We start from the raw sequence: 15,648 nt of genomic DNA on the forward strand, positions 1-15,648 counted from the left end.
GATTGGTGGAGTGCTGCAGAGATGGTTGTCCTTCTGGAAGGTTCTCCATCTCCATAGAGGAACTCTGGACAAAATACAGATTAAAGGGTCTGAATATTTTAGTGTGTAAATGTGATTTAATTTTTTAAATTTTTTAAACATTTTTAATAAATCGGAAAAAATAAAAACCAGTTTTTGCTTTAATCCATTTAGAATAAGGCTGTAACGTTAAAATAATGAAAAGAAAAGTCAAGTAATGAAGGGAAAAGTCAAGTGGTCTGTATTGTCTCAGTGGATGTAAAAACAGACCTCGTTTACCTGCTGTTTTGTGGTGAAGAGAAATGTTACTTTGAGAAGCTCCACAGCTCATTAGTGGTGGTGAGTTAAGACCATCAGAAACACTATCACATGGGCACATTTATAAGCCTACATTTGTGTGCAGCCCGGACCTACTTCTATGTCCTTACTCAACATTGCCAGGAACGCTTCAAACAAAAGACAATTCATAAATTGACAACTGATAAATGAAATAAATCCAAACTTGTTTTTCACGAGTGTAGCCCAGGTTGTGAGTCTGCAAACGTGTCCCCCTCCGACAATGAGAACAGGAAGACTGTAATAATAATAAATATTGAATTAATTAACAGAAATGACTGAAACCAAACAAACGTAGATTAAAAACTGCTGTGTGTGAACTGTACTGTGTGCTTTAGCTTGGAAAATACGACCACATGAGGATGTTGCAGCATTATGGCTGTTTTCCTGAAGAAGTTCAATTCTGAATTCAAGTTAAATTCACTTCAGGGATGATAACGTACTTTATGATTCCTTGGCCACGATGATAAGATGAAACTACTAAATATTGCTGTCTCTGGCTTTTGGGCAAGACAAAAGCTCATGTGCTAGTTACCCCAATTTTGTTTGCCAGATATCACGGCTCTATGTGGCTGGCATTATGCAACCGTTTACTATTATTGGCCCCCACAAAATAATAATTAAATTGTTAAAAATAGTCCTGCCCTTGTTACAAACATAGCTAGCTTGCAAACGTGTTCGCTAGCTGAGTATCGTCACCTAGGAAGCAGGTTTTTAAAATGTCAAAGATAGAGCTAGCTGCTGATGTACTGAAGCCGTATTTGTGATTAATATTTTTTTTTCTAATTCTAGGGTTTGGTGCGGTTGCAGCCAGGAGAGAAGACGTAAATATGCCTACTCCGTATTTTACCCTGGATGCCCAACTGAGGTTCCATGACAAATGGCTGAAGATAGACTTGCAGGTAAGACCCCTACTCTCTTCAATGCCATGAGACCTCTTGGCTGGAAAGCAGGCCTATTGTACAATGAAACAGTGATCGTTTTCGTTCTTTAAACATCATGTCGACACCACCTTTTTATTATTTAAAACCTTGAACATGGAGGTAGATGTGTTGCCTAGAGATGAACACCCTGCAGGGGTCGCCAACCCGTCCTCCTGCAAGGCTACTGGGTGTGTAGGCCCCACACAATACACCTGATTCCAGGTTTATTCATTATGTTTGCTTTCAGTTCTCTTCTGTATTTTGGAGTAATCTAGTGAGACTGACTGTGCCTCTGATCTCAGATGGAAGATTAGCACAGTTACCCTGTGGTAGTGATGGTATTATCGAGCCAATGAATTGGACTTCCTCAACCCGTCTATTTCCAATATGTTCAAGATAAATGAAGACATTGATTCCTCAGTAATGCGGTTGTCTTACCGTGTCTGCCAGCATGTTAGGTAGGCTCATGCTGGTTTCGATCAAAGCTGCAGAACTCCAGCAGTGGGTCCACTGCAGTTTAAAGGGGATACTTCAGGATGTTGGCAATGATGCCCTTTATCTACTTCCCCAGAGTCAGATGAACTTTAACGCCATTGACGAGAAGTCTATGGGTTTCTGCCAGCGGAGTTGGCTAAATGGCCTCATTGACAAAATCCTTGAACTGTCCCTTTTAAACATTCAAGCTGACTGTGTGAAATTATGCAATGTGATGTTTGTGTTTCTTCCCGACATTTGATCTAGTATTGCACAAGTATTCCTCTAAATGCTTGTTACCCTAATTAGACTGGCAGCTCTCAATGATGTCCAAGTGGGTATCCCAAATAGCAGCCTGTTTCGTATGTAGGCCCACAGGGCTCTGGTCAGAAGTAGTGCACTATATAGAGAATGGGATGCTGTTTAGGACACAGGCTGAGAGTTTTCCAATTCCTTCCTGTCCGACACATGACTTGGATGTTCGTCTGCCTGGTGTCGGCCATGTTATTGACATTGGAACCTGAATCTTTGAAAGCCTGTTTTGGCTGTTAGTCCATTTTAGTCAATAGGTCTTGGATTACTTGATGAAGCAATGTGAGTAGGGTAAGCCTTTATTTCTTCACTCATTGACACATGGACTGTCAAGCAGGCAGATCAAACTGTTAGAGGATAATCTGTTTTCCCAGACCTTCAAATGGCACGCTATTTATTCAGTAACTTCAGCAATAGATCTATCAGCCTGCTGCCCACGTTATGTCCCTGACAACATTATTCAACCTACTGCCTATTCATATTTTTTTTATGTTTGACAGATTGTTGGTGAACCTGCTGTAGTCTATAATATATTGGATGCTGACGAGGTCCAAATCTGGTTCTTTAAGAACAAGAGGCTTTATCAATCAGTCCAAGAATAAACCCTTTGGAAATGCTCCATGTTGCCCTCTGGCTTCAATAAAATACAATAATACTACTGGCACCCTATTCCCTATATAGTGGTATTACTATAGAACAGAGCCATATTCCCTATATAGTACACTTCTATAGACCAGAGCCCTATTCCCTATATAGTACACTACTATAGACCAGAGCCCTATTCCCTATATAGTGGTATTACTATAGAACAGAGCCCTATTCCCTATATAGTGCACTACTATAGACCAGAGCCCTATTCCCTATATAGTACACTACTATAGACCAGAGCCCTATTCCCTATATAGTGGTATTACTATAGAACAGAGCCCTATTCCCTATATAGTGCACTACTATAGACCGAAGCCCTATTCCCTATATAGTGGTATTACTATAGACCAGAGCCCTATTCCCTATATAGTACACTACTATAGACCAGAGCCCTATTCCCCATATAGTACACTTCTATAGACCAGAGCCATATTCCCCATATAGTACACTTCTATAGACCAGAGCCCTATTCCCTATATAGTACACTTCTATAGACCAGAGCCCTATTCCCCATATAGTACACTTCTATAGACCAGAGCCCTATTCCCTATATAGTGGTATTACTATAGAACAGAGCCATATTCCCTATATAGTACACTTCTATAGACCAGAGCCCTATTCCCTATATAGTATACTACTATAGACCAGAGCCCTATTCCCTATATAGTGGTATTACTATAGAACAGAGCCCTATTCCCTATATAGTGCACTACTATAGACCAGAGCCCTATTCCCTATATAGTACACTACTATAGACCAGAGCCCTATTCCCTATATAGTGGTATTACTATAGACCAGAGCCCTATTCCCTATATAGTACACTACTATAGACCAGAGCCCTATTCCCCATATAGTACACTTCTATAGACCAGAGCCATATTCCCCATATAGTACACTTCTATAGACCAGAGCCCTATTCCCTATATAGTACACTTCTATAGACCAGAGCCCTATTCCCCATATAGTACACTTCTATAGACCAGAGCCCTATTCCCTATATAGTACACTTCTATAGACCAGAGCCCTATTCCCTATATAGTACACCTCTATAGACCAGAGCCCTATTCCCTATATAGTACACTTCTATAGACCAGAGCCATATTCCCCATATAGTACACTTCTATAGACCAGAGCCCTATTCCCTATATAGTACACTTCTATAGACCAGAGCCCTATTCCCTATATAGTACACTTCTATAGACCAGAGCCCTATTCCCTATATAGTACACTTCTATAGACCAGAGCCCTATTCCCCATATAGTACACTTCTATAGACCAGAGCCCTATTCCCTATATAGTACACTTCTATAGACCAGAGCCATATTCCCTATATAGTGGTATTACTATAGAACAGAGCCCTATTCCCTATATAGTACACTTCTATAGACCAGAGCCCTATTCCCTATATAGTACACTTCTATAGACCAGAGCCATATTCCCTATATAGTGGTATTACTATAGACCAGAGCCCTATTCCCTATATAGTACACTTCTATAGACCAGAGCCCTATTCCCTATATAGTACACTTCTATAGACCAGAGCCCTATTCCCTATATAGTGCACTACTGTTGACCAGAGCCCTATCCCTATATAGTGCACTACTGTTGACCAGAGCCCTATTCCCTGTATAGTGCACTACTGTTGACCAGAGCCCTATTCCCTATACAGTGCACTACTGTTGACCTGGGCGCCCTATTCCTTGGCTAGGCCGTTGTTGTTCTGACTGTTTTGTGTGGGTATGTTTTGAAAGGAACAGTATAAACTGTAAGTTGATGTGTTTTCCTGTGGCAGCGAGTGTTCTCTCCAGAAGGGCTGAGTGAGATGTGGAATGAGATGGTGAAGGATGAAGAGATCACTTTCAATGGAGAAGAATCGGCTCACCCAGGTAGGAACTACAATACCCATCTACCCTGTACCTTTTCATGACAACAATACCCCTGAACCTTTTAAATATATTAGTATATATATTAGTATTAGTATATTATTATTTAAAAAAAACATTTTTAAATATATATATATTTATAATAATGACAATTACAACAATACTGAATGAACACTTATTTTAACTCAATATAATACATCAATAAAATCTATTTAGTCTCAAATAAATAATGAAACATGTTCAATTTGGTTTAAATAATGCAAAAACAAAGTGTTGGAGAAAAAAGTAAAAGTGCAATATGTGCCATGTAAACGTTTAAATTCCTTGCTCAGAACATATGAAAGCTGTTCCATATACCCTGTTAAGACGTTTTAGGTTGTAGTTATTATAGGACTATATTTTAGAGAAACAACAAATGTCCGTACATATAAGTGTCTTATATCGGCTGAAAGCTTAAATTCTTGTTAATATAACTGCACTGTCCAATTTACAGTAGCTGTTACTGCAAACAAATGCCATGCTATTGTTTGAGGAGAGCTCCCCTAACAACAAAACACTTTTTTTTCACTGCGATGGGTTTGATAAATTCACCTCTGAAGGTAAAATGTGTACTTACATTCTGAAATCTTGCTCTGATTAATCATCCAAAGGGTCCCAGAGATAACATGAAGTGTCATTTTGTTAGATAAAATCCTTTCATATCCTAAAAAGGTCCATATAGAATGCGCAATCAATTTTTTTCCCACTTGTTCAATTTGCAAAGAAAGGAATCTGTGAAAATCTCACCCTAAACGTTGTTTCAACCAGTCAAATCACGTTCGTATGTATTCCTCAGAAATCCTAGAACGTAACCAGACTTCGCTATATCATTAGGGGTGTAGTATATCCTATAGGACACCAAATATGGTCAGAGAGCGACGCCCTTATGGCACGCCAATGGTGTGGCCGGTCTTCATTTGATCGACTGTATCTTTGTCAAATAAGCACCAATTGGGGTCAAACGAAGCTAGCTAGATAGCCAATGAGCTGGGTTTTACAGGAGTATCCGGAAACCCTGTATCTGTTGTAAAACGTAGCTACTAACCTTGTGCGACAGCATGCCTTTTCCTTTTGGACAAAAATTATAGTATTTTTGAAGTTGCAAGCCTGAAACCTTGAACAGACTGCTGACACCCTGTGGAAGCCATAGGCATCCAGTGATCCATCTATTTGACAATATGACCTTTCTCATGCATCTTCTAAGAGGATGTTATCTCTCTCTCAAAAAATTGGGTTTTTATTTGTATTTTCTCCTATCGTATCTATTGTGTTATTCTCCTACATTTATTTTAACATTTTTATAAACTGCAAAGTGTTTTCTTTCCAATGGTACCAGTTATATGCATATCCTGGCTCCAGGGCCTGAGCAACAGGCAGTTTACTTTGGGCACGTCATTCAGACAGGAAGTGGAGAAAAAAGGGGTCTAGCCCTATCATCCCTCGTTTGGTGAAGTAGGCTGTGATTCGATGATAAATTAACAGGCACCGCATTGATTATATGCAACCCAGGACAAGCTAGATAACTACACATGGTTGATGATATTACTAATTTAACTAGTGACTATGTGAAGATTGATTGTTTTTTATAAGATAAGTTTAATGCTAGCTAGCGCCTTACCGTGGCTCCTTGCTGCACTCACATAACAGGTAGTCTGGAATACAATGTAATCGGCCATGATCTGTCTAATTGGTGTCCAAAAATGCAGATTACCGAGTGTTATGAAAACTTGAAATTGGCCCTAATTAATCGGCCATTCCGACACACTCGCATTCACTCACTCACTCACACAATATGTGAACACACTGTGAATTACTTGAGTTGCTCTTGCCCTCATACTTATGGTCCCTGATCTGTTGACCATTGAAAAATGAAATTGCTAGTAGGAAAAATACTGTGAAAAATATTTGAAATATGAATGAAACTTAAATAATTAATTTGCACTTACTGTGTTTGCTACTTTATTTGTTATCGTTTATGACTCTGGATTTCAGGAAATGGCAGTTACAGGTGTTCAAAAACAAACATTTTTCAAATCTGGGAGTCCAAAGCATCACTCATCAGCACCACCTTGTTAAAGAAGCCAAGATGTATTGTTTGCTTAGGAGCTAGGATGCCAGAAGGCCACCCCTCATAGCCTGGTTCCTCTCTAGGTTTCTTCCTAGGTTCTGGCCTTTCTAGGGAGTTTTTCCAAGCCACCGTGCTACTACACCTGCATTGCTTGCTGTTGGGGGTTTTAGGCTGGGTTTCTGTACAGCACTTTGTGACATCAGCTGATGTAAGAAGGGCTTTATAAATACATGTGGTTTGATGCTAGGAGATAAATGTGATGGTTCTGTAATGCTGTGTATGTTTGTCTCCTCCCTCCAGAAGACTGCACTGATTGCTTCGGTACTCAAAAGAAGGATGAATCCAACGATAAAGAGAAGAAGGAAGAGGAGGAAGTGTCGACATCTGTCCATCACTCTATCATCGAGACATGGGACTGGGGGCGGCAGCCAGGTGGGTGTTTATTCAACTCCCGGACAGAGCTGAGTAGGAGTAAACACGTTCTCTGTAAATGGTGACTTGACTTATGGTTGCAAAAGGTCCGAAACTTTCCAGTACATTTCTGGAATTTTTCCATGTGAAGTTAAGCCTGTGAATCTTGGGATGTTTGCTTAAATTCATTTTTTAAAAGTTATCTTGTAACAGTGAGCCTTTATTTGTGGGATACACATAAGGCAATTCTAGGTCTTGTAGCATATTGTGGTTAAACTATCCACAATTCATTGGAATTGCAACCCTCTGCATGCACAGTGCATTCCTCCATCACATGCACAGCTGATTCTCAAGATCTTACACACTAACGAGATGCTGTTGAGCCCACACTACTACACTGTCTGAGCCAAGGACTACATGCTTTCTGGTAAGTTTTCATTACAATACTGGGTGGGGGGAATATATTTTATATGACATACATGATCTGTTGTTAACTAGTAAATAGTAGCCTGCAGCAAAGTGTGTTTAAATCATTTCTAACTTGTTAACAATTTCTTCTAGTTAATTTTTGCTACCATGTGGATTTTAGCTTACTTGAGCCTGCTAACTGAGGAGTGTTAATTCACCTGTTTCCATACATATTTAATTTTAAAGCATTTATTTTACAAAGGAGTTATTTAATCTAATCCAACTATTTATTTGTACATGGAATTGTATGTGTTTAGTTTTTTACTCATTTTTCTATAATCTTTACAGGAAAATGCCACGTGCACATCTGATGTGTGGAGACATTTCACTGCAGCTAATGTAGAAGGAAAAGCTGTGTACATTTGCAAATACTGTGCCAAATCATATGTGAAGAAGGCAACAAAGATACAGAATCATCTGGCCAAGTGCATAAAGTTCCCTCAGCGCTCACAACAAGCAACCTCTGACAAAAGCCCCTCTACTTCCATTTGAGGTGTAAATGATGAATTAGACACCTTATCGACAGCAACAGCTCATGGTCCTCCTGTTTATGACTCAATGGAGAAACGTAGTCAGAGAAATGCTGATGAATGTCTTGTTCGAGCTGTGTATGCAACTGGTTCACCTCTGATGTTCAGAGGCAATGTGTATTGGAAGAGATTTCTGAACGTTCTTCACCCAGCATACACCCCTCCAACCAGACATGCTTTATCTACTCATTTGCTAGATGCAGAGTTCAAAAAAGTTCAAGTGAAGGTCAAGCAGATTGTATTGCAATCATCTCTGATGGGTGGTCGAATGTTCATGGGCAAGGAATAATTAACTACATCTCCACCCCTCAACCAGTATTCTACAAGAGCACAGACACAAGGGACAACAGACACACCGGTCTCTACATTGCAGATGAGCTGAAGGCAGTCATCAATAACCTTGGACCACAGAAGGTATTTACACTGGTGACAGACAATGCTGCGAACATGAAGGCTGCTTGGTCTAAAGTGGAGGAGTCCTACCCTCACATCACACCCATTGGCTGTGCTGCTCATGCATTGAATCTGCTCCTCAAGGACCTCATGCCACTGAAAACAATGGATACACTACAAGAGAGCCAAGGAAATGGTTAGGTATGAGAAGGGTCATCAATCTACCTCACCAAGCAAAGTGAGAAGAATAAGAGCACCACATTGAAGCTGCCCAGCAACACCCGTTGGGGTGGTGTTGTCGTCATGTTTGACAGTCTCCTGGAGGGGAAGGAGTCTCTCCAAGAAATGGCCATATCACAGTCTGCCGATATGGACAGCCCCATCAAGAGGATCCTCCTGGATGGTGTATTTTGGAGAGTGGGGTAAGCGGTGTGAAACTCCTGAAACCTATAGCAGTAGCCATTACACGGAATGAGGGAGACAATGCCATCCTGTCTGATGTTCAAACTCTGCTTGCAGATGTGCGATAATAAATCCATACTGCCCTGCCCACTTCACTGTTGCTCCAAGCAGAGGAAACGGCAGTTCTGAAATGCATCAAAAAGCGTGAAGACTTCTGCCTGAAGCCCAAACACGTCACAGCGTACATGTTGGACCCCAAGTATGCTGGCAAGAGCATCCTGTCTGGTGCAGAGATCAACAAGGCCTATGGTGTCATCACTACCGTGTCTCCCCACCTTGGCCTGGATGAGGGCAAGGTTCTTGGCAGTCTGGCAAAGTACACTTCCAAGCAAGGGCTTTGGGATGGAGATGCAATATGGAAGTTGTGCCAACATATCTCATCAGCCACCTGGTGGAAGGGACTTTGTGGATCTGAGGCTCTTTCCCCTGTTGCCTCCATCATCCTCCAAATCCCACCAATATCAGCCGCCTCAGGGCACAACTGGTCCTTGTTTGGGAACACACACACTAAAGCACGCAACAGGCTGACCAATACAAGGGTTGAAAAATTGGTGGCCACCTGGGAAAATTTGATGCTTTTTGAGCCTGACAACAAACTATCCTCAAGGTTGGAAAGTGACAGTGAAGATGAGGCCTGGGAGTCTGATGTTCAAGAGGTGGACATTGAGGAGGTCCAGGGAGAAGACATGGAAGTCTGCAAGGAAGACAACCAAAGATTTTGTTTCTAGACTATCATTTTACAGATGTATGTTGAAAACGTTTTTGGGAGATGTGATGGATCATTGTGGATCATTCAATATTTGCTTTGTTGTTCAGTGAAATCATCCCATGTGAAGAGTCAACTAATTTAATTAAAGTTCAATTCGTAACTAAATTGTTTTTTTGTTTTTTTCTATTGGAAGGAATTAATCATTTGCAATTATGTCTACTTATGTTAAGGTAAATATATCCAATGGTATAAACATCTACATTTTAAACGGTATTAATATTAATTCCCATATATTCCCGTTAATTTCCACGTAAAGTTTCCACCTCCTGAATATGTGCAACCCTGCTTGACTCAACCTGCGTACTGCTTGTATAGGCTGCTGTTTCGGTCTGAGACGTTGTTGTCTCAGACGAAATCATCACAATCATGGTTTTAAATAATGCATCTCTTGCTAATTGCAGTTCTGACATCAGACGTTGTACCTGCTTTTTTTGTATTTTTTGTATACAAGCCCAGAGCATAGTGTAATGTTAAAATGCAGTGCTGTGTTGACAGCAATGGACTCTCCACTTCTACATGTGACTGAGATATTGGAATAGTGACCCTTTCCCCACCTGGCTGTCCCCTCTGAAGTCTGACTGGTCTCCTGCTGGTGTGCCTCTCCTGGCACGCGAGGTGTGACTGGACTATCAAATGACTGGACAGACTGCAGGCCAGGACGGTTATGTCTAGTGTTTCATCTAGGTACCACTCCAACTCCAGCACCAACCCCCACGGTATGCTCTGCTGGGTCTAGTCTAGCCCTATCCCCAAACCCCACGGTATGCTCTGCTGTGTCTAGTCCTATCCCCAAACCCCCACGGTATGCTCTGCTGGGTCTGGTCCTATCCCCAAACCCCCACGGTATGCTCTGCTGGGTCTAGTTTGGTCCTATCCCCAAACCCCACGGTATGCTCTGCTGGGTCTAGTCCTATCCCCAAACCCCCACGGTATGCTCTGCTGGGTCTGGTCCTATCCCCAAACCCCCACGGTATGCTCTGCTGGGTCTAGTCTGGTCCTATCCCCGAACCCCCACGGTATGCTCTGCTGGTTCTAGTCCTATCCCCAAACCCCCACGGTATGCTCTGCTGGGTCTAGTCTGGTCCTATCCCCAAACCTCCACGGTATGCTCTGCTGGGTCTAGTCTGGTCCTATCCCCAAACCCCCACGGTATGCTCTGCTTGGTCTAGTCTGGTCCTATCCCCAAACCCCCACGGTATGCTCTGCTGGGTTTAGTCTGGTCCTATCCCCAAACCCCCACGGTATGCTCTGCTGGGTCTAGTCTGGTCCTATCCCCAAACCCTCACGGTATGCTCTGCTTGGTCTAGTCTGGTCCTATCCCCAAACCCCCACGGTATGCTCTGCTGGGTCTAGTTTGGTCCTATCCCCAAACCCCACGGTATGCTCTGCTGGTTCTAGTCCTATCCCCAAACCCCACGGTATGCTCTGCTGGGTCTGGTCCTATCCCCAAACCCCCACGGTATGCTCTGCTGGGTCTAGTCTGGTCCTATCCCCAAACCCCCACGGTATGCTCTGCTGGGTCTAGTCTGGTCCTATCCCCAAACCCTCACGGTATGCTCTGCTTGGTCTAGTCTGGTCCTATCCCCAAACCCCCACGGTATGCTCTGCTGGGTCTAGTTTGGTCCTATCCCCAAACCCCACGGTATGCTCTGCTGGTTCTAGTCCTATCCCCAAACCCCACGGTATGCTCTGCTGTGTCTAGTCTGGTCTTATCCCCAAACCCCCACGGTATGCTCTGCTGGGTCTAGTCTGGTCCTATCCCCAAACCCCCACGGTATGCTCTGCTGGGTCTAGTCTGGTCCTATCCCCAAACCCTCACGGTATGCTCTGCTTGGTCTAGTCTGGTCCTATCCCCAAACCCCCACGGTATGCTCTGCTGGGTCTAGTTTGGTCCTATCCCCAAACCCCACGGTATGCTCTGCTGGTTCTAGTCCTATCCCCAAACCCCACGGTATGCTCTGCTGGGTCTAGTCTGGTCTTATCCCCAAACCCCCACGGTATGCTCTGCTGGGTCTAGTCTGGTCCTATCCCCAAACCCCCACGGTATGCTCTGCTGGGTCTGGTCCTATCCCCAAACCCCCACGGTATGCTCTGCTGGGTCTAATCTGGTCATAATAAAGGATAACATTCACATACTGACTATCTCTGAAACTGACTTAGATAATTCCTTTAAATTATCCAGTGGTAGCGATATATGGTTTCAACATCTTCAGAAGAGACAGGAATGCCAATGGTGGAGGTGTTGCCACGTATGTTCGTATTAGAGAGGATCTACAGATGCATCTGCCTCACCTAAAGCACTTTCTGGTGGGAAGCTGCTATAGACCACAAAATGCTAACAGTCAGTGTCTGGATAACATGTGTGAAATGCTTGATAATGTATGTGATATCAACAGAGGTATATTTTCTGGGTGATTTTAAATATTGACTGGCTTTCATCAAGCTGCCCACTCAAGAAAAAGCTTCATGGATCAAGAGTTACCTGTCTGACAGAACACACAGGGTGTTCTTTAATGGAAGCCTTTCCAACATAATCCAGGTAGAAGCAGGAATTCCCCAGGGCAGCTGTTTAGGCCACTTACTTTTTAAAATCTTTACTAACGACATGCCACTGGCTTTGACTAAAGCCAGTGTGTCTATGTATGCGGATGACTCAACACTATACACGTCAGCTACTACAGTGACTGAAATGACTGCAACACTTAACATAGAGCTGCAGTTAGTTTCAGTCAGTTCGACTGGCTTTCAATGAGTGACATATCTATAGCACACATTTCTATGTGAATTTAGTCGGGTCACCCAAAAAGTGGCACATTGCAGCTTTAAATGTACACAGAGAGCATTAATAATATGCATGTCAATCTCTCCTGGCTCAAAGTGGAGGAGAAACTGACTAAATTGCTACTTGTATTTGTGAAAGATATTAACATGTTGATTGCAGTAATTTATAAAGCTCTTTGTTACATTAACTGACGTCACAAAGTGTTGTGCAGAAACCCAGCCTAAAACCGCAACTGAGTTGTCTTTTTAAACCACTAGCACACAGCTCCGACACCCATGCATACCCCACAAGACATGCCACCAAAGGTCTCTTCACAGTCCCCAAGTCCAGAACAGACTATGGGAGGAGCACAGTACTACATAGAGCCATGACTACATGCAACTCTATTCCACAGTACTACATAGAGCCATGACTACATGGAACTCTATTCCACAGTACTACATAGAGCCATGACTACATGGAACTCTATTCCACAGTACTACATAGAGCCATGACTACATGGAACTCTATTCCACAGTACTACATAGAGCCATGACTACATGGAACTCTATTCTACAGTACTACATAGAGCCATGACTACATGGAACTCTATTCCACAGTACTACATAGAGCCATGACTACATGGAACTCTATTCTACAGTACTACATAGAGCCATGACTACATGGAACTCTATTCCACAGTACTACATAGAGCCATGACTACATGGAACTCTATTCCACAGTACTACACAGAGCCATGACTACATGGAACTCTATTCCACAGTACTACATAGAGCCATGACTACATGGAACTCTATTCCACAGTACTACATAGAGCCATGACTACATGGAACTCTATTCCACAGTACTACACAGAGCCATGACTACATGGAACTCTATTCCACAGTACTACATAGAGCCATGACTACATGGAACTCTATTCCACAGTACTACATAGAGCCATGACTACATGGAACTCTATTCCACAGTACTACATAGAGCCATGACTACATGGAACTCTATTCCACAGTACTACATAGAGCCATGACTACATGGAACTCTATTCCACAGTACTACATAGAGCCATGACTACATGGAACTCTATTCCACAGTACTACATAGAGCCATGACTACATGCAACTCTATTCCACAGTACTACATAGAGCCATGACTACATGGAACTCTATTCCACAGTACTACATAGAGCCATGACTACATGGAACTCTATTCTACATCAGGTAACTGATGCAGCAGGAGAATCAGATGTATAAATACAGATACAAATACACCTTATGGAACAGAGGGGACAGTGAAGAGAGACAAACACAGGCACAGACACATGCATACACACGTAACCTACACACACATGATAACAGTATTGTAGATATGTGGTAGTGGTCTGAGGGAACACACTTAATGTATTGTAGAGTAGTGGTCTGAGGGAACACACTTAATGTATTGTAGAGTAGTGGTCTGAGGGAACAAACTTAATGTATTGTAGAGTAGTGGCCTGAGGGAACACACTTAATGTATTGTAGAGTAGTGGTCTGAGGGAACACACTTAATGTATTGTAGATACAGTGCCTTGCGAAAGTATTCGGCCCCCTTGAACTTTGACCTTTTGCCACATTTCAGGCTTCAAACATAAAGATATAAAACTGTATTTTTTTGTGAAGAATCAACAACAAGTGGGACACAATCATGAAGTGGAACGACATTTATTGGATATTTCAAACTTTTTTAACAAATCAAAAACGGAAAAATTGGGCGTGCAAAATTATTCAGCCCCTTTACTTTCAGTGCAGCAAACTCTCTCCAGAAGTTCAGTGAGGATCTCGGAATGATCCAATGTTGACCTAAATGGCTAATGATGATAAATACAATCCACCTGTGTGTAATCAATGCACCTGCACTGTGATAGTCTCAGAGGTCCGTTAAAAGCACAGAGAGCATCATGAAGAACAAGGAACACACCAGGCAGGTCCGAGATACTGTTGTGAAGAAGTTTAAAGCCGGATTTGGATACAAAAAGATTTCCCAAGCTTTAAACATCCCAAGGAGCACTGTGCAAGCGATAATCTTGAAATGGAAGGAGTATCAGACCACTGCAAATCTACCAAGATCTGGCCGTCCCTCTAAACTTTCAGCTCATACAAGGAGAAGACTGATCAGAGATGCAGCCAAGAGGCCCATGATCACTCTGGATGAACTGCAGAGATCTACAGCTGAGGTGGGAGACTCTGTCCATAGGACAACAATCAGTCGTATATTGCACAAATCTAGCCTTTATGGAAGAGTGGCAAGAAGAAAGCCATTTCTTAAAGATATCCATAAAAAGTGTCATTTAAAGTTTGCCACAAGCCACCTGGGAGACACACCAAACATGTGGAAGAAGGTGCTCTGGTCAGATGAAACCAAAATTGAACTTTTTGGCAACAATGCAAAACGTTATGTTTGGCGTAAAAGCAACACAGCTCATCACCCTGAACACACCATCCCCACTGTCAAACATGGTGGTGGCAGCATCATGGTTTGGGCCTGCTTTTCTTCAGCAGGGACAGGGAAGATGGTTAAAATTGATGGGAAGATGGATGGAGCCAAATACAGGACCATTCTGGAAGAAAACCTGATGGAGTCTGCAAAAGACCTGAGACTGGGACGGAGATTTGTCTTCCAACAAGACAATGATCCAAAACATAAAGCAAAATCTACAATGGAATGGTTCAAAAATAAACATATCCAGGTGTTAGAATGGCCAAGTCAAAGTCCAGACCTGAATCCAATCGAGAATCTGTGGAAAGAACTGAAAACTGCTGTTCACAAATGCTCTCCATCCAACCTCACTGAGCTCGAGCTGTTTTGCAAGGCGGAATGGGAAAAAATTTCAGTCTCTCGATGTGCAAAACTGATAGAGACATACCCCAAGCGACTTACAGCTGTAATCGCAGCAAAAGGTGGCGCTACAAAGTATTAACTTAAGGGGGCTGAATAATTTTGCACGCCCAATTTTTCAGTTTTTGATTTGTTAAAAAAGTTTGAAATATCCAATAAATGTCGTTCCACTTCATGATTGTGTCCCACTTGTTGTTGATTCTTCACAAAAAAATACAGTTTTATATCTTTATGTTTGAAGCCTGAAATGTGGCAAAAGGT

General features: G+C 42.3%; 1 protein-coding gene across 8 annotated transcripts in view; it reads left to right on the plus strand.

Annotated features, from left to right (window-relative positions):
- herc2 (HECT and RLD domain containing E3 ubiquitin protein ligase 2) overlaps positions 1 to 15,648 on the plus strand; it is a 251,465-nt gene that overhangs the window by 3,829 nt on the left and 231,988 nt on the right. For 7 of the 8 annotated variants that reach the window (XM_036978973.1, XM_036978974.1, XM_036978975.1 and 4 more), the window contains exons 2-4: positions 1,147 to 1,256; positions 4,504 to 4,597; positions 7,002 to 7,133. In XM_036978973.1, the coding sequence (XP_036834868.1) occupies positions 1,185 to 1,256; positions 4,504 to 4,597; positions 7,002 to 7,133 (298 nt within the window). In that variant the 5' untranslated portion in view covers positions 1,147 to 1,184. The remainder of the gene's footprint in view (positions 1 to 1,146; positions 1,257 to 4,503; positions 4,598 to 7,001; positions 7,134 to 15,648) is intronic. The other variant, XM_036978978.1, reaches the window with a different exon arrangement.

This window comes from Oncorhynchus mykiss, chromosome 5, assembly GCF_013265735.2.
Source record: "Oncorhynchus mykiss isolate Arlee chromosome 5, USDA_OmykA_1.1, whole genome shotgun sequence".
Lineage (NCBI taxonomy): Eukaryota > Metazoa > Chordata > Actinopteri > Salmoniformes > Salmonidae > Oncorhynchus > Oncorhynchus mykiss.